The sequence below is a fragment of the Vespa velutina genome, chromosome 23 (genome assembly GCF_912470025.1).
Source record: "Vespa velutina chromosome 23, iVesVel2.1, whole genome shotgun sequence".
Classification (NCBI taxonomy): domain Eukaryota; kingdom Metazoa; phylum Arthropoda; class Insecta; order Hymenoptera; family Vespidae; genus Vespa; species Vespa velutina.
The window spans coordinates 166,885-193,463 of NC_062210.1; the positions used below are offsets into that span (position 1 = coordinate 166,885).

The window sequence follows — 26,579 nt, forward strand, 5'->3', positions numbered from 1 at the left end:
ATACCGTTAAACAAAACCTTACCTTGTGAACTCTGACCTGTGGGGGAGCGATCGCTACACCAATGACGAGGACGATCTCGATCAGTCCAACGTAACCTTCCTCAATTCTGATCGTTTAAACTACTTTTTTTCTTTCTCTCTTTATACGCTTTCGTGATTCTTTTTATCCTCGTTCAAGGATCAGGTAAAAAGGATCAATCGGCTCAACAGAGTGATCGACGTTACGGATATTAAAGCAATAAAAGTAAAATGAACATGAAACAATCTATATCTATAGGATACACTATCCGACTATCTCGTATGTTATTTGAGATTTCGAGTGATTGATGTGACAGTAGTTAAATAATGAAAGTTTTTCTTAATAATGCATTCACATATCATCTATAATATTTCTCATCCTTTACAAATTTACAGTAGTATCTACTTTGAAATAGTTCAAAATAACATTTATACCTTTATACCCATTGGGAAACATATATGCATATATATATAAGTGAAAACTTGTTATCATATTTATTGTATAATTTTGTATCCATTTGCACAGTACGTAACTCAAAACATAATTAAAGTAAAAAGTTAATTAAACCGTTTTCTTACTCTGTACCTATTCACTATATATATTTATAAATTTTGTTGATTATATTACATTACACGTAATTTTTAATTTCTTCAATTAACTCTTTTAAATAATCGCTGGAATTAAATCAGATTAATATCAGTTATTAAATCGGATAAAAATAATTTCTTTTTTTTTTTCCTTAAACCATAAACCTTATTATATTCCTCTAACTTCAATTAAAATTGAAGAACATGGAACATGATCACACGATGTTATATTCTTTGACAATTTTATGTTTAAACATTCAATAACTACTTTGCTTATCCTAAAATCATGATCATGTGATAATAAAAAATTTTCTGAACATTCTTAAAGACAGATAAGAGATCAATGCATCATCCCTTCTTGTGCAGTACCTACAATTAAGGTCGATTTAGAGTATGTAAACCACAATTCGATAACGATCGAAAACTCTTCGTTGAAAATTCTTTCCAAAACCATCCTTCAGGCTAAAGTCCTGATCGCAGCTAACCTGGGGATTCCGAAAGTGTTGATTTGGGTTTACCTTATCCTGAACCCGAGTGTTGATCTTATCTCCACTCCACTGGGTAAGTGTTGATTGTCCAACAAGCATCTGCCCAGTTCCCTTAGATACTAACAGGTATAATATAAAATTACATAAGATATTTATAGTTGGAAATGTTTTTAAATATTTTGTAACATTTTCATAGGTCTTCAAATGTGATTTAATTTTTATATAATAAAATTTTTTTCTATATATTACTTGATTGCATTAAAAACATGTTTTTGCACAAGTCTATGTAAATATATTGACAGTTTTATTGAAATCAAAATTTCAAGATTAGAAATCTTTCTTTATTAATTTCCGTCGATCGATCCTATTGAATTTACCAGTTTTTATAATATCTTGAAGTCTTGATAGATCTTGAATTTACGGTATTTGACGAATCATTTCCACTTCTTTTCGCACGAACGAACATTTAACAAAAATATAACGCGTAGTTGAGAAAAACGATATCCGATCTTTTCAGAACGAACACTCGGACAAATCGTTTACCTTTTGTCGACAGGCTTATTAAGGCTTTCAAAAAAAAATTCAGAATCCATCAAGATTAGATTTTTTCAAGAGTTTCAAGGGTTTCAAGCTTCGAATCATGTGATAATTTTACATATAGAAATAATTTAAGGAAAAAGGACACTTCTTAAAAAGTGATTTCTTTAAGAAGTGCCCTTTTACAACCCAACTATTAATCCGTGATATATTTTATTAACTTGGAGACGTTCGGAGAAGCTTAAAATTGTCGATTCACCGTACGGTGGCCATCACAACAGACAGGACATTAGTAACAACGATATAGCTGAAAGTCCGTAGCCGAGAGAAAGAAAGATAAGAGATCTCCTTTCGTGTTTCTCGATGTGTTCGAGTGCGGGCGTTTTACACGTATATAGATACGCGTATATGTATGTACGTGGAACTCGCATGATCGCAGAGAGGTGCGTGTGGGTTGCGCACGAATTCGTGGCACGCAGCAATGGCGCCGCGTGAAAGGCTAAAGTCACGGCTTCGTGGACGTCGATCACGATTCGATAAGAGACCCCGAAAAACGATGAAGAGCACGAGAGGTACAGTAGAGGTAACTCCTCCAAGCATCTGAGAGTTTTCTGAACAGTGGGAGCATTGTCCTTACTCCACCATAGGAGCCTTTGCCCTTTCCTTGTTTCTTCCTTTAGTCCTTCGTTCCTTCTTCGGGACGGTCAAAGGAGCCGACCAAGAGGGCCACGTTGAATTTAGCCAAATATATTTACAGCGCGATAGTTATGTGTCCCTGTCATCGAGCCGAAAACGTATCTCTATCTTTTTCTCGAAGTTAAAGAAGAGTAGAGTAAATCAGTAAAGAGAAGATCGGATCGTTTAACCGACTCATAAAGATCTCTGACTTTTAAACGAGCGGAACGGCCAATATTGACATAACGAGAGCAGACTCCCTTGTTTGCTTTTGGCCAATTTCTGAACAACGTGATCTTCGAAAAGATCGCAAGAATAGCGGGGATTGAGATGGGAGAGAAATAATTTCAATATTTAATAGATCGAAGAAATGATCAAATAATTCTATCCTTATTGTCAAAATAACATCTACTTAATGCAGATCTCTTTTCCTTACTCTTGATACTTTTTAATTAATCGTCGTATAATCATCGGTCTTTTATCCGTTGTACTTATACAAATGGGATAACGCGTGTCGAAATTGAAGATCGAAATAAATATAGGCAACTCGTCCGGTGATTTTAACAGCATGGTAAATTAATAAACGAGAATAACATGAACTTGCTTCCATGGAGGATTCTTAGGGGAAGATCCATGGTCAGCGGCTTTCGGACGAGAAAAAGGAAACGAGTGGACATGGAGAAGGATGCAAAGAGACGGTAAGGATAGGAACATAGTCGGGAAAAGACATACGCTTGTCGCGACCACGAGAAAGCGAAAGAAGGGGACAGAGAGAGAGAGAGAGAGAGAGAGAGAGAGAGAGATGAAGAAGAAGAGGAAGGTGCTCTCGGTGAGCTAGAAACAGAGAGAAAGAAAGAGAGAGAGAGAGAGAGAGAGAGAGAGAGAGACGTTCGAAGGAGTATGCGAAGAAGAGAAGAGGAAAGAGAGAATGCGGAGGAAGAGGAAAACAAAAACTCTTGCGAAGCTCAAGCCACACAAAACCCGAAGAGCTGGACGAAGAGTAAGAAGAACGAGAACCAGCCCGAGAGAGTCCAGGCCATCCAGCCACGGAAAGGTGTAGGGCGAAAGAGGTAGACTGTATATAGGGTGCTCCGTGAAATTGCGAGTTTTCGCGAGCATCGTCTTTACCCGATCATCCTTTCGAATGCACCGAGGTTATTAAGGTATTCCAACCGAGAGAATCGAGAGAAAGATGTTCGATAAGACAACGAGAGTCTAGTCTTAACTCCGACGATTTTGCTTGGATCGCGTTGAGTATGTTTATTTCGACGTTCTAAGGATATATGTATAACATCTGCCGTTGAAACGTTTAGTGAACGTATCTATTACGCTTTACATAAAGGCTGCCTTTCAATGTTCGATAATACCGGTGTAGATAATATCGGCTTGTCTACATTCTCATTTCTTTTTTTTATTCTTTCTCTTCTTTTTTTCTATCTTTTATTTTCTATTTCTTTCTTTAGTTCTTCTTTTCTTTTTTTTGCTTTTCTTTTCTTTTTTTAATTTTACAATTCATTTTTACAATATCTTCAAACAAGATGCATTTTCTGCAATTTAATTTTCTTAATATACCCATTAAATATTACAATAAATTATAACTTATACTATATAGTATATAAGTATATAGTAACTTATAATTACGTATAATTTTAATATATTCGGACATAATTCGGACTCAACAATTAATTTCGTAAGAAATATATGAGACAAGAGTTTAGACAGAATATTAAAAAAAAATTCAATATAATTGAATGAGATTCGTAACATTAAATTGATAAGATAAATTGTCGATCGACTTTTGAAAATAATCAATCGAATCATTCGAATTTTGTGGCTACGCTATTGCAACGGAACAATGCTTCTCATCGACGAAGCTCTCTCGAGTTCTGGCTAAGGTGGCCTCCGCGAGGGCCGGTAACGTCGACAAATAAACTAGAACGAGGCGTACCAAACGAAATGCCGCAAAAAAGAGAATCGGTCTCGGCGGAGCCGCATACGAACGCATTGCTTAGCGTCGAGGACGAAGACTTGGGGTTAAGTGCGAGTGAGAATGTCGTTCGAACGCAGCCAACGTTGTCGTGGTCGAGTCGAAGATCGAACGGTAATCAAGGTAGACGGGTTAGAAAAGGCTATACCTGAACAGAGAAAAAGAGCGAGAGTGAGACAGAGAGAGAGACAGAGAGAGAGAGAGAGAGAGAGATATGTGGTGCTTCGTAATTCAGTCGAGGAAAGTTGCCTCGACGTCACGTAGAGACTCTCTCATTGTTCCATTTTAGATCGAAAAGAACGATTAATGCGGAACAACATTCGGTCGGAAGTTCGAAACCATATCGTTTGCTTTCATAACGGACTCGAGGAAAGTGCTGTTAAATGTCATCGTTTCTCTCTCCGCCTTCCCTTCTTAGATATATCTAACTGTATCGTTTATTTTAATCGTAAAAAGATGAAAGAAAAAAGGAAAATGATCATAACGATAAACGAGCGAACGAACGTAGACATTGTCATTAATTTTTCTTCGATTACATAGTGACTTTAAAGAGGAATATAGAGGAACGTAGCCAAAGTTGTTCGTTCATTGCACGAAACGAAACATTCAGGAGTGGTAGCGCCGATAATACGTTCGTTTTTCAACGCCTAGCGGCGTTCCGTAAGACTAAGAAAACGACGATAACAACTATGACGATGACGTCGACAACGACGGCAACGGTGACGGCGACGACGACAGCGAGGTGCAAAAAGGAAGGACTGGAAAAAAGGCGAAGAGATAAAGTGGTATATAAGAGGGTGAAGGGGCACCCTAAAGGCCGGAGCGGGAAGAAGGGACCTGTAGGATGGGCCAAAGAACCGGAATTTTATACAGTGGCGTAACACGCCAGATAATACACTCGCTCGGAGTCACGAAACTTGCAGTCGATGTGCCGAAGCTCTCTTTCTCTTTCTCTCTCTCTCTCTCTCTCTCTCTCTCTCTTTCTCTCTCGCCTTTCTCCTTTCTCGAGGTCGAGATCTCCTTGTATGATTAGAACCACGGACGAGGTTGACCGTGATCCTCTTATCACGAAGCCCAGGGACTTGTTCTTTCCCGGTCAATTAAGTAACCTGCGTTACGCGGCTAATTAATTTCAGCGCAATTAATTAGGCGCATCTTGGTCGAATCGCTAAGTACGTTTGCTTGTATTGAGTCTTTAGTAAGCAGGCTTTTTCGCATATCTCTCTCTCTCTCTCTCTCTTCATTTCAATTCCACCAATCGATCGTACTCGAGCGACGCGTTTCGTTGCTCGTTAAATCGATATGGAAATTACTTACGACACGGCCAAGATTTCGTTAGCGATCGAGATTAGTGGTAAGCGTGTAGTGATAATGCGTTCAAAGTCGCGCGAAACGTCATTTGCTATTGAGAGTGGAACGAGCTCGCGCCTTTCTTAGCTTCACGTCGATGTCTCCACCATTTAGGACCGATCGACTCTTCTTGCTCGTGCTTTTGGTATTACCGATAAAGAAGAAATGGACAGGGATGGTCAGTAGCGGCGGTAAGACGAGTAGGAGAAGGTTTATGTGGTACCGCACGGTGGCGTCTCCTAGTGGCGTTGGCCAGAAGTATCAGTGACCTTGCCAAGGTCACCGTGTCCTAACTACTTCTCGACCCTTACTGTCTCTCTTTCTCTCTCTTTGTCTCCGGTTCTCTCTCTCTCTCTCTCTCTCTCTCTCTCTCTCTCTTTCTTTTTTCTCTCTTTCCCTCTGTCTCTCTCTCTCCCCCTCTCTCTTTCCCTCTTTTTCTCTTCCTAACGCACTTGGTCCTTATTATTATAAAGCATTCGGCCCGATTCCCCTGAGGCCGTGTGCCATTCATACGCCTCTCCTTCGTCTTCAACACTCGTCTCGTTATTCTCGCCCACCCTCCTTCTTTCTACCTCGTCCAAGCTCTCTCTCTCTCTCCCTCTCTTCATTTTTTTTTTCATTCCTTTTTGTCTCCTCTCGCGTACACGACTCTTTCTTTCTTCATCGAGCCGGTTCGATACTGAAATCGAAACCACTGGACATAGGCCATCGTTACGGCCGTCTATTGTACGATTCGTCTCTCTACGAAATAACCATTTACGTTAGATCACTCTCGAGTTTTGTATATTCGTAAAACTTTTCGTATTTCCTTCATCATTGATTAACAAAGAGATTTATAATTTTTCTCGTCTTTTTTCTTTTTTTTCTCTTTTCACAGAAACAAATCCGGTGATTCGTACGGAAGTGATGTAGGAAATAACGGTAGTGGAGGTGGTATAGGAAAATGGCTGCGTGAACATTTAGGAGGCAGTTCGAAAGGAAGCCACGATATTCATTCCGCATTACCGTCGAAAACAAATGGAAATCACGTGAACGTCAGTAACGAAGAGAAGTATTTTGCCAGAGCTACTACTATTTACACATCGCAAAATCTTTACTGCAGTCTACCAAGAGAGCAAGGACGTCACGGTCATAATAGTATACGAAAGAGCCCTCATGGGAATTCTTCCAAGTCTCAAGGACAGGATAGGCCGCGATCGAGTGGCTCTAACTATCACGAGAAGTTCGTCGGCGGTGATCCTGGTGGTTTGACGAGAGGTGGCCCTATCTATGGCAGCGAGGGTAAGAGCTTGAAGAAACGAAATCGCGATCGACGAAGGCATTCGCTCAACGAGCCTCACGTGCACGATCGACAACGTCGTAGAAGGTGAGTGTCGATATTTTATTTAATCATGTCGTTAACATTGACGATTTATCGCCGAGCAAAATGTCATGGATAAATTCACGAAAAGTCATGGCGGACGTAGATCGTGACGAGATGAGACGATTAACGGTACAAAGAATATCGAGAAAACTTTTCTTAATGCCTATCAATAAATCCTCTGTATACTTTTTACACGATAGGCAACTCGCTTATAACGTGTCCGTGATAGTAACTGGTCGGACATTGACTTGTCTGTTTTTAGCCTCTGTCACTCTGACGTCGAGGACTCACCGTCAAGGTGAGACCATATCCATTCGTTAAAGTTCGTAGAAAAGCGATGCAGGAAGTGTAGGTAGGATCGTACGTCTAAGTCGATCCACGTTCGATGTCCTTTTCATCCTCGACAAAAATCAACGATCGAGATGCTAATATCTCGATGTGACGGAGTTCAAACCGAGGGGATTATTTGAAAAATCTTCTCGAATTTATTTGTTGTAATAACAGAATTATAATCCGCGTTAGATCGTAATGCAGTATTCGTAGGGTGAGACTCGTAAAAGCTCTTTTATTCATCGTACATACGTCGTGCAATTCAACGAATTTATTGCCTCGTCATCGGGCTTGCGATCGCATGTTCGCGGACGGGGTTGAATGCGCTTTAATGCCAATTCATCGAACGAAATTATAAAATACACAGGCGGCCTCGTGTACTCGCCTTCTTTTGTTTCGTTTCCTCACCTTTGGCAAGGTCGCGCGTTCGACGTTTCAATGAGACAGCGTGTGAGAGTCGGAGATGCTTACAATGATCCTCGTTTTTGCTCTTCTCCTTTATCCCGTCGGATAAAGCGAGGATGCGCGATTACTCTCTCTCTCTCTCTCTCTCTCTCTCTCTCTCTTTATTTTTCTCTATTTTTCTGTTTTTATCTCTCTTCCTCTCCCTCTCTCTCTCTCTCTCTCTCTCTCTCTCTCTCTCTCTCTCACTCTCTCTGTCTCTCTTTCTTTCTCCTTCCCTCTCTTTACCGCCCCGTATCACCCTGTTGGACGTGTAACGCGCCTCTAGAGAATCGTGTTTGCACGTTCGCGACTGAAAACCGCCCCTTCGTATACCATCGGTTTCTATTTCTGTCTCCTTAAATTACAAGCCTGTCCAGAGTGATTCAGTGCATCGGTGTAGGACGTGGAATGGCTAGAAAGAGAGAGCTAGGAACGAATTTCTCGTTCGGAAAGTGCCTCTTTCGCATAGGCTATCTCTTGGAGGCCTCTGCTCGTTGACAGCATCGTCGAAGTGGAATTCACTCGACTAGGATGATTTATTACCACAACACGTGACCCATGATTACCACGTCGCAGTAGTAAAGGAAAATCTTTTCTTTTCTCTTTTTTTCCTTTTCTTTTTGTTATTTAACAATCCCTTTCTCCTTTTCCATCTCTCTTTCTTTCAGATTTCGATATCGCAATGAAACAAATCTTTCCTGGCGATTGACCACGTGTAGTTACATTAACGTCTCGTTCGTATTCGAGCATAAAATAAAGGAAAAGGAATGTTGGGAGGTAGTAGAATCGTTGAATTGGTTTGAGTCGTCAGGCTAAGACACTTCGTCTAGGATGATTTAGCGCGGCAGTCATTTGGCGCCCTCGCGAATGCCCGGTCGTGGCCGTGGCATTCGAACATTGGACCCTTACATGGGTTGTAAGTGTCCACGTCTAGTATGTGGCCGGTGTGTACGCTCAGAATATATGGCTGTCTTCGTGTTCGTCCCTCGTATAAGTTTCCTCTTCTTCGTGGCACGTAAAAGAGAAAATAAGAGAAAGAAGAGAAGAAGAGGAGGAGAAGAAGAGGAGGAGAAGAAGAAGAAGAAGAAGAAGAAGAAGAAGAAGGAGAGAAGGAAAGAGATACTTGCTCGCAGAGGAGCTCTTCTCCGCGAGGCCGCGAAATACCAGCATGGCCAGGTCGGGTTCATCGTACGTAACCCAGAAGAGTGAGAGTGAAAAAGGAAAGAAATGAAAAAAATAAAAGCGAGAGGGAAATAGCCGGAGTCTCCTACGGTCTCCGAAAGTAGAGGGAGTGTGAGGATGAGAGAGAGAGAGAGAGAGAGAGAGAGAGAGAGAAAGGAAGAGTCTAAAGACCAGTGTTGTTGGGAGGCTGAATTTACGACGAGGCCCGCGATAACCTCGATAGGCCGACACGGGCATATAGTCACCCTGTAACCAGTGAAACGTCTATCGTTGTCTCTCTTATTTTCCCTCGAAACTTTACGTTCGCCCGGTTATCGCACCACGGAAGTCTTCTAGATCGTTGCTACCACGACTCGGAAACGCAATAATGTAAATCGAAGTGAATACTGGTGTCAGTGGCTCCTTGTCGAATGTTCGAAGCTATCTCCTATATATGGGACATAATCGAACGATATCTCGAGATAGACCTACTGTTACGGCTACAAAACTAATTATAGCGATTAATATACGTACATATTTATTCGTACGCTTGTGAGATTAATCAAACGTGTCTCATTAAATACGGCCACATTTGATACTCCTGCATATAAAGAGAATCGTTGTATAGCGAGCGTGCTAACGGAGGCGGAGAAGTTGTGACGCGATGAGAAGCGATAAGTATCAGACGAATTAATGAGAAAGAGATAAAAATCTATTCGCAGGATCGATAACCCATTTGGATGGTACCTTTCTCTCCTACGTATGCACATACTTGTACGTTACTATGTTTAAAGGACTTTATTCGTGTCAAAGCGTGTATCTACGAAGCTTCTCTCCTAATAATCGAACGACGGGAGGCCACGACTACGGCCCTGCTCGGAATGCTCTCTCGTTAATGCAACGTACGATATTTGAAGATATCGTGCTCCGTCACGACAAGTATTCTGCATTCTCCCCCTCCTTACCCACCCCCTTACCGCGCCCGCAACCCTTTCTCTTTTTCTCTCACTCTATCTCTTCCTTTCTCGCTCACTCGCACGAACTCGCAAAACTTTTAACTACGTACTCTCACGCATTTATTTATTCAGCAGGCACGAATGGGCGCGGAATACGAGCGTGGCTGCTTATGCGCAGGTGCGAGAACTCGTTGCTTTTGCTACGTATATACGAAACGGAATAAAAAGGTATATACGAACATACATACATACATACATACATATATATGTATAAGAATGAAAACTACTATTACCCAAGGAAGAGATAGCCAGATTTGGTGTGTTAATATATTCGTTAGTCGACATATCTTCGCTAATGTCGCCTAACGAATCCAATGTTACATGACCTTTTCTTTCTCGTTCGATCATTTTCAATCGAAAATCATTTCGTATCTCCTTCCTTGTAATCATTATCCATTACTCATCTTTTCTCTCCTTTCTCTTTTATTTCGCTTTTAAATATAATTAATTTCTTAATAACTGTATTTATTTTCCTTTTCTGAAGTTCATTATGTCAAATATGTACGATCAATCGGTAATCAGTAACCAAAGACAATTTTCAATGAATATATGTAGGTAGATATATTTCTAGGTACCTACATACGTGTTTTTATAAAAGTGAACATTTGGCCGTACCGAGGGTATTTTAAAGACTTGACGTCTTTTAAATTACGCATCGCATGTATCGTTATCCTCTAAATTAGAAAATGATCGGGCATGTACAAGACGTGACCTCTCGTTTCAAGTATAAATAGAATAACCTCGTGGGCCAGGATGATTGGAGATTTTCTTCTTCTTTCTTTCTTTTTCATCTTCTCTGTTTTCTTCTTCATCTTGATTCTCTCTCTCTCTCTCTCTCTCTCTCTCTAAACTTCCGATTCCTCGAGCACCATGACTTCACCAGTTCCCCAGAACTCTTTCTTCTTCCTTACGATCCACTCCATGACTTTAACACCTTCCCTTCCTACTTTCTTGACAGCCACCACAGGGGGGAAGTCGACTCCTTCTTCGATAAAGGGTCGACGACATCGAGTATTCCACACGCTATCTGCAGACTTCCTGGGACACGTAAACATCCCAACTAAGATTACGAAAATATCTCAAGGTTTAACATATCGAAATAGGATATTAAATATCATGCGTTTCTGGATGAAATTGAGTAGATATCGATATCGTCAAATTGATATCCAAAAACATCCGAGGAATTTTTCTTAATGGAATAGATAGGGAAGAACGCTTTTTTTTTTCATGAAAGATTAAACGGCAACTCTAACGAGGCCGTACTTTGTGCGAGAAAGGTGATCGGCGTACCTCGCGCAATATCTTTCGTTTATCATCTCGTATGGAGGTCGTAAGATCGAAGAGGAAGAATGCAAGGGAAGTTGTTGAGGAAGAGAAAGAGAGAGAGAGAGAGAGAGAGAGGACGAGTAAAATGAAAAAGGAAAAAAATATAAAAATAAGGAGAGCCACGGGGCTCTCGATCCGAACCTGGCCAGGGACGGCGTATCGGCGGGATTAATGGTAGTGACATCTCGCTCGTGGCCAGATGAGATTCTCCATCTCACGCGGCGAAGAAGAGAGAGAGAGAGAGGGATAAGAAAGGAAGGGAGAGAGAGAGAGAGAGAGGGAAAGAGAGAAGGTTGCCCCAGGGGATCAAGGGAAAGAGTAAGAGAGAAGTAAAGAGAAGAGAGAGATCCGGAGGAAGAAGAAATCGAGGAAGAAGCAGTGGAGGAAGATGAGGATGAGAGAAGCAGGAGAAGAAGTAGGAGGAAGGGCATACGATGCGAGTCGAGTACGTTGACCTTAGGATTCGAGCCACGTCCTTGAGGATACCAAGATGGCGGGTTTATGCAACCGGCCACAATGGTATCCGTGGGGCCCCTGCAACATTTCTCTCTCTCCCTCTCTTTTTCTTTCTCTTTCGCTCTCCTTCTTTACTTCCTTTCTCCCTCTACCCTCTCGTCGCGTTCTATTTGACGCACAACGATTCGACGCGCTTGCATTCTCGAAAGAGAAAGAGAGAGAAAGACAGAGAGAGAGAGAGAGAGAGAGAGAGAGAGAGAGAGAGAGAGAGAGGGGGGGGGGGGGGTGGGGGTAGAGCGAGACATAGGTGCGCGTTCGTGCACGCGTACACACGCATAAAGTTAGGAGACGAGCGCGTTAAAGCCAGTCAGTCCAGTTTCCATCGTAGCCTGCACAGACGAGCCTGGAATACGCGGCGATTCGAAAGGAAATCAAATCTGAGGAAAGGCCAACGAACGGCCTGGACACGCCCGACAAGGCACGCATGTGCTCCCGCTCGTGCACTCTTCTCGCACGCGCGTGTCACCGACGACGTTACGTCGAACGAAACGACACTTCTCGCGGGAATTCGATTGCATCTGAGTACGAGAAGTCTCTTCTTTTTCTCTTTCTCTCTCCCTCTCTCTACCTATCCATCTATCTATCTATCTATTTCTCCCTATCTTCATTTCTCGCACCTCCTTTCGCTTTTCTCTTTTTCACTCTTTCTGTATTTCTCTTTCGATTTCTATCTTTCATCGAAGATTAGTTATCACGTAATTACACGTGATAATTATCACGTGGAAATTAAATTCTGTGTGTATCAGTAAAATAGGTGATATATGTATGTTTAATTCTCTTTTTTTTTTGAATTTTGCTTTTTTTATGCAAAAGATGTATTATCAATAATGCGTAGATTTAATTAGGAATAAATTTTTAGATGTTAATTTAATGAAAAATATTTGTCCTTTTGTTAAAACTGTAACGTCCGCACGTGCGTGGGTGAGAGTATTAAGAGAGAAATAAAAAACATCAAAGTTTCAAATTAAATATTATATAAGTTCGCTGACTTAGAATAAGATTTTGAGGGTAACATTATCGGTGATCGTATTTTAACGTCGAAACGAACGAAACGATCGTAATAAAATTCGCGATAAATTCGATCGAGCCTCCTACCTCCACTTGGTAGCTACGTCCAGAGCTGGAACTCACGAAATTGGTACGTCAGTGTCATCGGCGCGGAAAAACTTGCTCCGCGAGTCCAAAGGAGAAGGCTTGGGGAGCCGCGAGAAAAAAGCAGCCGGGCCCGATACACCGAGAGAGGCCGACACAGCGAACGCTCGAATCCAGCTACGAGAGAGACGAACACCTCGGCGCGTTCTGCGTTCGCGACATGCATGATGCACCGAAGAGGAACGGAGGGATCCTTGATCCTACAGGAATGCAGTGGTGGCGGCCCACGCGCCCTCCGTTACCCCCTACCCTCTTAGTACTATCTCTCTCTTCCTCTCTCTCTCTCTCTCTCTCTCTCTCTCTCTCTTTCTCTTTCATACCTCCTATCTTTCATCTTCGCATTCACGAGATCTAATCCATGTATGGGCACTTGTGCAAGGCTCATAGCGATACGACTCGACTCGTTCTCTTCTTGTCTTGTTTTTCACCCTAGCAGAACCTGTAATCGGGTTAATGGTTAGTGCAGCACCTCTTGTAAACCTCATCTTCCTACCTCATTCTGTGGTATTTGGATCTTAATTAGAGTATGTGTGTATCTATCTAAGAGAATGTCTAAATACCTGCTAGTAGCTTAAATCTTACCTCATCATCATTTTTCTCTCATAAAATAATTATACACATATAATATACCAGAGTGATGATATGTATAAATAAAGTATGTTTAAGTTACATCTTGTCTTATGGCTACTACTAACATTTTAGATATACGTTTTATATAATTTTATCAATTTATGTAGTTTATAATGATCTGACAATATAGTTTCATTCAACATGTCTGTATTTTTATAAAAGTATGCTTATAGCAAAATATTTGACTATATCAGGTTTTTTATCAAATACACAACTGTTATTAACTATTAACGCGTTGTAAGTAGTTTATTATTTTATATGCTACATAACATATTAATTTTATCATTAAAACCTGCTTTTGCAGATGCGTAATAGAGATAAAATTAATGACTTTACAATCATAAAAGTAATTACGATCAATGTAATGCCATTAATTGATACAAGAAAAATTGTTTAAATATTATTTCTGATTGAATAAAAGAAATGAAAATGTATAATTGAAAGAGAAAAAGAGGACGGAACAAGTTATTGAATAATATAAGAAAAAAGTGATGCATTCAATAAATATTCCAAAATATAATATGTACTGTATCGGAACCATCTTTAATACGAAGTTAAAAATCTGTCGTCATAAAGCTATTTAAGAATTATTTTTCTTTTCATTATTAATAAAATGTACAATAGTAAAGAAATTCTTCATTCGCAAATTTATTATTTTTAAAAGAGATGATGCAGTTTAAGTGATCGGTTGTTAAAAATTTTAATCGTACTTTTTATACAGGATATGTTAGAAAAATATTTACAACGAATTGATTTTTTCTTACACGTAGCAATTTTTCCTATTTTAAACATAAAATAATTTTTAATATCTACCCATCCAATGTTTCATGCCGAATAGAAAATATAATATAAAAAGTTTTTAATGAATTTGACAACTATCTTTCTTGTTGCCTCTGATCATTAGTAAGGTTTCAAGGTTTAGAAAAATCAGAGTGCTGGCACCCTCGTGCGAGTATTGCGCACTAATTCCCGTTGGAATCTAGCGTCGTTCCAACGGCAAACGATAATAAAAGAACAAACTGACATTGTGTGGGAAAACTCGTGACGGTTGAGAAACTCTCCGGTGAGCTCAAACGAGAAGAAATGTAAGAGAGAGAGAGAGAGAGAGAGAGAGGAAAAGAGGGAGAAAAAGAAAAAGAGCAAGAGAAAGAAAAAAGAGAGAGGGAGAATGAACGAGAAAGAGAGATAATGATAATAAGAGAAAAGGAGAGATAAAAAGAAAAGGAAAATAAAAATAAGAAAAATTCGCTGCAATGTGTCTATTAATTCAATTTCAATTAATTACCAGGAAAATAAAAATATCTACAGATACTATCTACGATATCATATAAATAAACTTTTCATAGAAGAAAACGATCGGTGGGTAAGCGAGCGAATCGAATAAAAATCTATGAAGATGAAATCGAAGCCTCATAGCTTCTGGGATGCTTAGAACGATAATAGGGATGATGGTATCCGATAGCTTGCGGCAGTTTAATCGATGTTCAACCGAAGGAAGAACAGGATCATCCACGATCCTCAAGGTCAGCTAAGAAGAAAAGAAAAAGTCATTGAGAAGGATCGAGTAACCGTAAAGGGAATTCGTTCGACTGTTTCGCTCGAGTCGCAGTTGTCGACAGTTTAAAGAGAAAAGAAGCTTCTTTTGGGTTAGGCTGTCCTCGCGATCTCGAACGAGTCGTGTGTCAATCGCACCAAAATGACAGAATTTATGGAAAACGAGAATAAAATCAGCGGTGTTTCGAACTCGTTGGATGTAAAAAAGGAGAGTCCCGATGATGTCTCTTCGCACGTCCTTGTTCGCGGTCTTTCGAACATGGAGGAAAAAGAGGTAGAGGGCAAAGTGTACGAGAATACCGTCTTCGAAGAGAAGGAAGAGGAGGAGGAGGAGGAGGAGGAGGAGGAGGAGGAGGAAGAGGAGGAGGAAACTAGCTCGATAGAGGAAAGGGAAGATAAGGAGGAGAAAAAACGAAAGGACATCGATTGGATCTGGGACGAAGGCATCTTCGAAGATGAAGAAGAGGAAGAGAAGAAGGAAGAGAGCATAACTACACCGATAGTTTCTCCGCCGGTGGAAAAGTTCGAGGAGGAAGTCCGAGAGCCGGTAGAGCCCGATTACGTGCTAGCCGAGATACCTGCAGAGGTTCGCATAAACCTGTCATTCTCCTTCGTTTTGCCCGTGGAATTGCTATTCCTCACGACCTTCGTAATACCCTAAGACCCTTCCCTTCTTCTTCCACCTACGCGTTCCTTCGGCCTTCGAACCTTTTCTCAACGCCAATCCCACCCCATCTTCCCCTTCAATTCCTATGCGCTTCCGCCTTTTGTATACGTCGTTACTATCGATCATTATTTGTTACGAGCCACGACGATGGATAATAAAAGGATAAACTTCGAGAAGCCATCGCATCGTCTCTTTACTTCCTTTTTTTTTCTTCGATAGGTCTTAGGTGATCGCGAGGCCATGATAGATATGATGAAAGGATTGATATGTGAAATGCGCCCTATCAAAAGGAAAAACAAGCTCTTGGAGCTTCGGGTCCATCAACACTTCAAGAAGGTCGAATCTGAGATATTTTAATGGCAATATTTACTTTGAATATTTTTAATGACGAATGATGAAATCGAAGAAATCATCAAGCGGATCGATTTTACGATTCGTTCTATTAACGAACGCACTTCCTCGAGGCGTTCCAACATATGTATCTATGTATATTCGCGTCTACATTCAGGTCCAACGAAAGATGTTGGTCAGTGATATCGAAAGTAAAACGAGCGAAGAGATCGACAGAATTTACGGAGCAGCCTTAGGAGCTTACAAATTGCAGATCGACGAGGTGGCGGTAAAGAAAACGCAAATGTTGCTCGATGTAGACAGCTATAAGGACAAGGTTCGAGACTTGAAAGAGGAGGATGCAAGCGTCTTCAAAGAACTTATTGCACGCGAGAAAGAGATCGGTGTCGGTCTTGTTTACGTAAAGACCGGCGCAAAGATCTCAGAGAAGACCATGGACGTCATTGCAAATCGTCAGGTCCGTTTATCGCCTTCCTTCTTTCCTTCTTTTCTTTTCTTTTCTTTTCTTTTCTTTTTCTTTTTTTTTTTTTTTTACTAATTATCATATTAATGGATTATACTAATTATTAAATTAGTTGATTTTTAGGTCTAAATGATTAAGAATGTTATATATTTTTATAAACATTGCGAGTAAAATAATTAATATTTTTCTTATCTGTGCATTCAACATATGCCTAACCTTCAGATCCGATAAACTGTACTCAATTTTCGTCCAATAATACAATCTCCTTAATTAAAGTTTAACTTTTATTGGCTATTTAATGGGTCATTATACCTTTCCTTATTTATAATGTATTTTCCTCTAACTTCCTTCTTCTCTTGTCTTTTTAAGGCTTCTTTAATTATCTTTCAGCTTTCCTTTCATCTCCATTTACAGTTTTTTCTTTATCTTAAACTACTCAAAATCAATCTCCCAATCTGGTTTTAGGATAACATGGAAACAGTTAGTTTTTACGTCATTTTTCTCGAGAAATACTTAGTAAAGTCACATTCATGTTCTTCTCTGTTCATTTTCTTTTCTTTTCTTTTTTTTTATTTTATTTTTTTTTTTTTGTTTCGAAATTCCAGGCATTTTTTTCTACGCGAAAACATATAATAAAAACTAAACGCATGTCTTATAATTTAATTTCTAACAGATTGAACTTATAGATAAAAAGAAATTTGACATCTACTCTGGTAATCAATTTTAAAAAATAACTTTCAACTCGCTGAATATCAATGTATAAGTTTAATGACTGAAGAAAAGCATTGAGAAAAATGTAGTAAATGACATGATCTTGAAATATCTACGTAAATTGAAATACTTCCATGTAATTCTCAATAATGTTTTTACTTGAAATTTATCGTTAAAAATAAACGAAAGAATCTCCTTTAAAATGTTTACAAATAATTGTTCGAATAAAGTGATCGAAGCAAAAGAACAAAAAAATAAATCATTAATATCGTTAGATGATACGTCGCAGAGGAATGATGCGTGATCGTTTGAAAAACATTCTCCTTCAGTATCGCTTTGAACGTATCAATGTGTTGCTCAAAAGTCTCGAAGTTTTAGGAGAAGGTATGACGACTATGGATTACGAAACTCTTCGTATGGCAAATGTTAATCTTATAGACAAAGTTGATGAGCGTGAACGAGATCTCGAAAAATATTGGACAACGTACGTTATCAAATTTATAAATGATACAGAATTTTTAAACTTAACTCGAACATTTGCAATGCAATATCATCATTGTTATTTTAATGATAATAAAAAAATGTCAAGTTAGAAATTGTTTGATCCAAAGCAATATTCTAAGTTATACAAAATTCTTACATATTTATATTATCATAATGTAAAATATTTTGTAAATATGAATAATTTTTATATATAAAAGTCAGTATACATAATTATTAAGTGTTATGGTTACGACAGAGTTGCTGACACAATGCTGATCACTTATATCACGTACTGATATATTTCATTATAAATATAATATGTTAATATAAGTATTGATAATTTATTTAAAATACTAATGCAATAAATAGCAATCTTGAAAATATGTATCGTTAAACAAAGTATACTCCGCTTCGAATAAAATAATTTATTTCTTCGACATTGTTTAGCATCATCAAAAGGCAGTGTTGACATTTCAACTGTTCGAATTAAGTGAAACATCCTGTATAAAAGTATTGATTGATTGATTGATTGACATATATATATATATATATATATATATATATATATATATATATATATATATATAGACTAGAGGGGATGGTAAACATATCGGCTAATTTAAAGGAGAAAGAAATATGCATTATGGAAGATATAGAGCAGGAGCGAAAGAAATTGACGAAATCTCGCGAAGAAACTATGAAAATTAGAGAACGATTAAATTATTTTCTTATATCGTTACAAGATATAAGAGAAGAGTATGCTCATAAAAGAACAGAAGCTGGTATGCTAGGATTACAGTGAGTTAAGAATATTCTGATATGGATGAATTACTTTGATCTTATTTATTATTTTATTTACGTTTAGGCCTATACTACGTGACATGGATAAAGCAGTGAAGCTACGAAATACCTTGATCATTGATATCGAGAGAATGAGAAAAAGAATTCGCGAATATTCGTTTATAACTGAAAAAAAGAAAAAAATGGTGTCAAAATTATCGTCCAAAAAGAAATATTCGAATAATGATTCTTCGGAATCTTTTTCAGTATAAAAAATTCAAGTCAGTATATCGATTTTGTATTATGTATTTGAGAATACTTTTATCCATTTGGTAATTTTTATTAATTATTGATTATTATTTCGTAAATGATATATAATAAATGATCAGTACATATAAATATTGTGGTCAAGTTTCGATATGCATTATAAAGGTTTGTTATAAATGTTGATCATCTATTTAAATTACTGATGACAAATTATTGCATTTATAAATATTTTAATCAAAGCACTTGCAGCTTTTGTATTATAATACTGATATCATTTGCATTAAATATTGATATTTTATTATAAATATTGACCATTTGTTATAAATTACTGATCCAATAAATAGAAACGATTTGGGAGTGAATTACATTGAAATTGAAAGTAAACTTTTCCTTCGGTCATTTTATAGTAATTTTATAATGAAAAAGCGCGTGAGCAATCTTTCGTACGATAAACTAGACGTTTTGCATCGTTATGGCGCGACAACTTAATATCGCGTGAGACGGGTATGGCAATGAGTATAAACCATTCGCGTCGATCATAAACGTCAAAGAGGACGGCGAAGTATCGTTAATAAATCACCAATTGTGCGCGATAATTACCGATATTGTTCGCTCATGCTCGATACATTTGCCGATCGATGTCGATCGGATATGCGCGATGCTGATGTTGGTAAGCACGTATCGTTTCCCCCGTTCGTTTTCGACGTGCGGTAAGCGGAAAACATGCGGCCGATTGGGTTCCACGCGAGTTTATAATTTATCGTATCGGGAAGTATCGTATCGTATCGTATCGTATCGTATCGTATCGTATCGTATCGTCGATAGAACCTAACTAAGTTTGTAGTGAGGCGTTTAGCATGTTATCGATGCTGACTCGATAATAAGATGTCCGAATTATTTATAGAGAGAATAAGTCGCGATTTATCCGACTCATGATTTTCGAGCCGACGCGGATAAATATATCCATACGTATCGCTCGTATGTTATTACGTAGTACAGGATGCAGCGACTATTATGCCAATGGAATACTCAGAATCGTAGGTCATAAGTTAATATGTCGCACAGGATGCGTATTAGAAGGGTTAAGCGCAATTCCATTTAGTCCGCTTGCACGATCCACGGATTTATTTCGTTCAGTTTATACCAATCGCCTCGGATTAAACTTCAACGAGGCAACAATAAAAGTATTCAAATGTATTCAAATGTAAAGGATACGTTATCATATAACATTTTGGCGAGATTTATTTCACGACATTAAAGCGATATATATATATATATATATATATATTACAATTTATTTCAAGTTTTTCTGATATTTTCCGTTGTACGATATCGCAACGATTTTATACATTTTTCACCATCATTTTCTAACGTTCTAAGAATGGTCGACAATTTATTATTATTCACTCTTTATAAAAGCACTTGATAAAGCAGTTATAAAAAGCTTATTTCGTATTTTAACGATTGCTAGAAGAAAATATAATACTTTTTGTAATTATCGATATCCCTCGTATAAAATATAATTAATTATTTTTTCATGTCGATGAAAAAAAGCTTTTTGTTAAGTTCTTAAAATGTTATACGATTTTAAATAATGTGCGAACATTTGTATTACCCATTATATCTTCCCTTAATAAAAAGAAACGTTGGTTCGACTCATATATAATTGTTGCATACTCGTCCTTAATCGTCGCGCACACGTAGCTCATTAATTTATTATCTTCTCGCAGCAGGAATCGAATTCAAATCTCGATCACGATTCTTCTCTTTAAAACGGGCTCGTTTCGTTGGCAATCTGTCGGAACGCCTACGGACCTTTTAAGCGTACTACATCGACACACAGGTTCAGATCGTATTAGGTAAGGCAAAGAATATCTGGTAGCTTCGTCGAAACATCTTTTGACGCAAGCAGGTCGGTTAGAATACGCATTAATGATGGGGTTTTACCATGGAAAGAATAAATCTGCATGGCAATTTTAAAGATGGCCGTGAGTTTACGGACCGCATCGCGTGACTTTCGGGCTCCTGGTTAACTGGATTACCACATTAAAGCGAATGCACATCTTGTCATCGGTTTTGAAAATTCTTCATGCTCGTCGTTCCGGTACATAAGATATGAATCTAAACACAGCGCCGTATGGTCTAATGTAAACCGTAGAAGAATATTAATCGATCGATTTAATTTATTACAACCGATCGGATAATCGCTGAGAAACGAATAAAGTTAAACTAAGTAGTAATAAAGTTGAAATAGTCAATTTAGGAAAAATTTGTTCTAATTCATATCGGCTAATAACGTACGTTTCTCTTTTCACGAACGGTTAAAGTGTTCCGTCATAAATTCACTCATCGCCAAGCTTCATTGAACAGGATTCACGCGGCTCCTTTCCCTTCGGTCCTTTCTCCTTTCGCACCATTTTGCCGTTCCGCAAGCGACTTCGTAACCTCCTCCCTCCTACCTCTAAATGCTACATGCTATAAATATCTTGTTATGAGTCTTGGGTCATTGAAAAAACGTTTCCTTTTACAAACAAGTAACGTCCAATTAGTACTTTAACGTTTCAAAGAAAATAATGTTATAGAAATGATATTATAATTTTTTAATATATATAATAGCAATATATATTGTAGTATACATAGCACGTTTGTATATATATATATATATATATATCTCCTACTACAGTATATATTATCTTACTCATTCTGTGATTAGAATTATTAACAACGCATGTAGACCATTCAAGAAATGTTTCATATATATCCTCATGAAACATCAATATAAAAGAGATTTAACCTTTATAAACGAAGGAAACAATTTCATAATCGTTATTATAATTATCGGGTAAATCGGTAGAATGGAGTTAGATTAGAACGTGCGCGGGCTTCATTGTCAGTGCGTGGGCAGCCTCCTTCAATTATCCTCCTACAGAAATAGAAAAAGAGGAAAGAGGGAGAAAGAGATAGAGAGCATAGTCCTTTCGGACACATTTCGATTTTACACACTCTGATTTTATATATTTTGATTTCTATACATATTTAAATATCTTATAAACTTTATCTGTAGAAAAAAAAAAAAGAACGAAATGCACGAGAGACAAGTTCAATAAAAATACTAACTAAGTAAATTAGAATTAAGTAGTAAAGTCAACCGACAAAAAAAGTCATTCAAATATTTAAGCATAACATTATCCAACTGTGGGAAAATGGAAAAGAAAGTTAAAGAACCATTGGCCAAAAGGCAAATAAGATAGAAGATTGGTTTAACGATATATACAATTTGACAGAACAAATATATAAGAAAAAAGACTAAGTCAAGAATATATACAGCAGTAATCGTATCGATACTGGACTACATGATAGAAATCAGATAAAATATAATTAAAACTAAAAGATTTCATTTTAAACTATCGAAAAGAACTTGATTGAACGTAGATAAAAGTGAAAATATATAAAAGTAACATAGAGGATAGTAACGGATGGATATACAAACGGTAGACAGACAGGAAAAAAACAAACATATCTATAAGCAGAATAGAGAAGAGGAGGAGTTGTGAAAACTGAGAGCTGTGAGAAGATAAATCACTAACCAAACAAAGAATGTGTTGGAAGACTATATAAAAGATGAAGCAAAAACTTAAATTTTGAGTAAACCCAAAAAGTTTACTGAAGGAAATAAGTAGGGATGATGGGATCAAGTTCAATATGTATTTACGAATCCGACTCAATTTCAATAAATAAACTTTATTTCATGGATTTCTCATTACTGCTCAAAAGCAATAAAGTTTCATTCAATATAAAACGTAGTTGTAAATAATTTGAGATTAGAAAGATTCGAACGTTTCACAAGTACTAATCAAATTTAAATATTAATAAAATGCGCATAGCTGATCGTATCATTAAACATTGTGTCGAACACTTTTAACTTTTAATGTAGTCTAAGTTAATTAAAAATGAAAGACTATCGCAGATTATAGGCTGTATTGACAATCATTATTCAGAAGTTTATTTTAATAATTTTCTAATTTATTTTAATAAATTCAAATTTATTTTATCTGGACTCGAATCTACTCGAAAATATTTATTTTTTTTTTTTTTGTTTTTTTTTCATGTACTTATGAAACATTCAAAACCATCGAATTAGATTCGAAGCTACTTGATCCCATCCCTGGAAATAAGCCTTGGTTTAAGAAGGATATATACTATGTATATATATATATATATATATACGTAGTATCTTCCTTCTTTCTTTAAAATTTATTTATAAGTCGTCAATTAAATCAATATTCAAAGCAAAAAAATATATTTATAAAAGTAGATACTTGAAAAATTATAATATCAAGATAAAACTAATCGTAGATTTTTATAAAAAAGAAAAAAGGAACTGTTTCCCGTGCAAAAGATCATCTCATTCATATCGTCAGGATGAGATGAAGTAGAGTTCAGGGAATCGTAGCCCAAATAAAAAAAAAATAAGATTTCAAATATAAAAGGAAGAAAAAATTATTTCTTTTGCTTGCATAAAATTTCTCTAGAAAGATCATATAAATCCAAAAATGTTAAATATTCTTCGTGAAAATACTTATCACATCTGACACATTAATTCAGTCATCTTGTTTCAACTGTGCTGCTTTCTACATCCGACTTATTCAGGATTACTTTTTTCTTAAAAACATTCTTCAGACTTTTGGACTACAAAATTTGACAAATTTTCATCCAAAGATGAATATTCCGTAAGGAAGACGTTTACGTTTGGAAACGTCTCTTACATTTTTCTATAATTCGTTGAATTATACCCGATAATGTACTGGAGATTGAATTAATTTTATTTAAGATTATGCTTGGCTTGTCTGTCACGAGAGTTTTTTTTTTTTTTTTAATTACTCGCGAATAACCAGGTTAGACGCAGGTTGTTCTGATTGTTCCTTTTCATATAAAAAAGTGCATAATAGACCTTCGTCATTAAAAATGATTAACACAAAGAATAAAAATCTATTATATCTTAGTAAGCAACCGAGTTTAGGTCGTAGCAACGTATAATTTAACGATGGACCAACTATCTCCGAAAAAATCGAGCCATATATCTCGAGAGTCAAAGAATAATGACTCGTTCTTTCAATAATGTTATCTCATGGAACTATTATAAACAATAAAAAAGAATTAATTTTACGTTCATCGAAATGGAAAGAAATCAAAAATAATTTCGAAATGTAATCTAATCAATTTTCGATTGATATTTTATAAATATCCTGTATTTGTAAGAGCAGACGACATTTTGAAATAGTATTAACATGGATTTAAATATCATCAATATGTTCTTGTACTGTATCGAACGAGAAAACAATGCCTTCGTTATTTTGTATTTTTATTATAACTATTTAAGGAACTTTTGAGCGTACGTTTATACAACATTTAACATCTCTTATTTTATCTCGCAGGATATGTTAGCATCGTTATGAGGAAAAAACTAAGGATAGTCTGTATATGTACATACATATATATATATATATATATATACTTACGCGTACGCGTATATACGTACAAGACCCTTATACGAGTTGACTAATTTCACGTAGGCGTAGAATTGGCTTTGCTTATGGCGAGGCAAAGTTAATATCGAGAAAAGAAAGAGAAAGAGGGATGAAGAGGAGGCGTTACGCCCCGTCTCTCTTTTTCTCTTTTCATCTTCGTTCATCTCTCCGCAGGCCGTCGTTGTTCGATCGAAAAGGGCGCGGCATCGATCGAAAAGGGATCTCTCGAGGTTCCTTTCCATCTTCTCTTTTCCTCGCATGATTTGGGGGGCCAATTAGGGCCGGCGTTGAAGCCATTAATCCTTTTTGGTAATTTGTCCGTACTCGGAATTGATTTAAGGCCGACGCGTGGACGGAGGAGGGTAAGACGAATGTGTATTCGTAAGGTGTATACTACGAAAAGAGATAACGTGTCAATTAAGCTACCCTGCAATTCACCGCGGGAAATTATGTACAGAGGGCATGACACGCGAGACGATAAATCACGAAGAATAAGCCGCGCGCTCTGTCCTCCTTTCGACGAATATTTATATCCGTCCGCTTTGCGAATGATAACCCCTCTTTTTCTTTTCTACCTTTACTATACGTACGAGCTTTATTTTCTCGGGAAAAGGATTAAGGAGAGGTAAAACGACCGTTATTTATAACGCTTGGATTAATACTTGGATCTTTGATCGATACGGTAAACGTTATTTGTAATTTATGCTGGATCTTTCTCTTTTCTTTCCCTTTTTTCTTTTCTTTTTTGTTCTGTTTTGTTTTTTTTTTTTTTTTTTTTTTTTTTTTTTTTTTTTTTGTTCATTTCGACCTCTCTTGTTAAGAGCGAGTTTTAAAATTCTGCCAGCAAGTTCGTATCGTGGAAAGACGTTATCTCATCATCTCGTCGCTTAGAGCTTTCTTTCGTTGACCGTTAGGTCAGATATTTGTATTCCTACTTTGCGAGATCGTATCTGGGTACGCCACCATGCTCAAGGACAACGACAAAGGTTCTCTCGACTCTTTATCTCGAGGAAGTTGATTACGTATCTATCGAAAAATAATATTTCACTTATTTTTCCTTCTTTTCCTTTTTTTTCTTTTTTTTCCTTTTTTATTATTTCCGTTCCTTTCGTGAAACCTTAAAGGTTTTACCATAATACAAAGATATAAATTCATCAGTCGCCCTTTGACATTCGAGAGATTTTAGAGTGGGGATAGGTAATAAAACCAGCTTGACCTCTTTCAGCATCCGGCTTGGCAAACAGGATATATTCTCTGGACGTCAGTGAAAAAGTAAAGTTGACCCTCCTTTTCGTTCTATTATCATGGCGATTATCAGGCATTCCCCTTTATATTTATATTATTAATTTTGAATAATAGCTCCAGTCATTTCGTTATTATGCATTATTCACGACTATCACACTACAAAACATTTTAACTTTATAGAGGTTGATTATAAATGAAGAATCATTTCAATATCCCTCCTATTAGAAGTAATAGAAAAAAAAAAATATATATATATATATATATGTATATATATTAAGAAAAATTTCATGTGTGAAATATTTTAAGAGCTTACGAATTAAAATATCTAACATCCAGTCCAAACGGAAGCTTAATAATTTTTAATATTTCTTATCCTATAGTTTTTCCCCTTTCTTTGCGGTTTTTCTGCTTCACTCGTTATAAATTTTAGATTTTTCTGCGTTAGAAAGAGTTCTCCGCTTTTCTTAATCGGTAAATTATAATACGATAAATTATAATATTTGATTTGTCGGCTATTTTGAAATTGAAAATCAGATCGAATTAAAATTTTTCATAGAACTTCGTCGAGTGAGGATAAAATTTTTATAGGAAGTCTGAACTATTTATATAATCGCATATGCGATTTTTTAAATGAATTTTCTAATTCTTTTAAATCCCTGGCATTTTAAAATCGGAAAGTTGTTTCGAAAGAAAATTATTCGTAAATTCTCCTTGCGTGTAATCTGATTTTTAGGTTTATCCATCTAGAATCCGTTTAGATACTAGATTGGTTACAAGCATAAACGTTTAGACTTGAATATATATTTGAATACTAAACGTATTAAAGATTCAAAATGTTCTTTTGATACGTCAAAGTCAAAAGGCAATCGTCCGTTACACCTTTCGCTACATCGAGAGCGTAAGTAATTCTTTACGATAGTTTTTAAAAAGCAAATAGATCGATCGAAAT

General features: G+C 37.0%; 1 protein-coding gene across 1 annotated transcript in view; it reads left to right on the forward strand.

The window, feature by feature from the left end:
• Positions 1–26,579, forward strand: part of LOC124956726 — a 214,765-nt gene that overhangs the window by 20,895 nt on the left and 167,291 nt on the right. Inside the window, exon 2 of the mRNA XM_047512905.1 lies at positions 6,521–7,009. Within this exon, the coding sequence (XP_047368861.1) occupies positions 6,521–7,009 (489 nt within the window). The remainder of the gene's footprint in view (positions 1–6,520; positions 7,010–26,579) is intronic.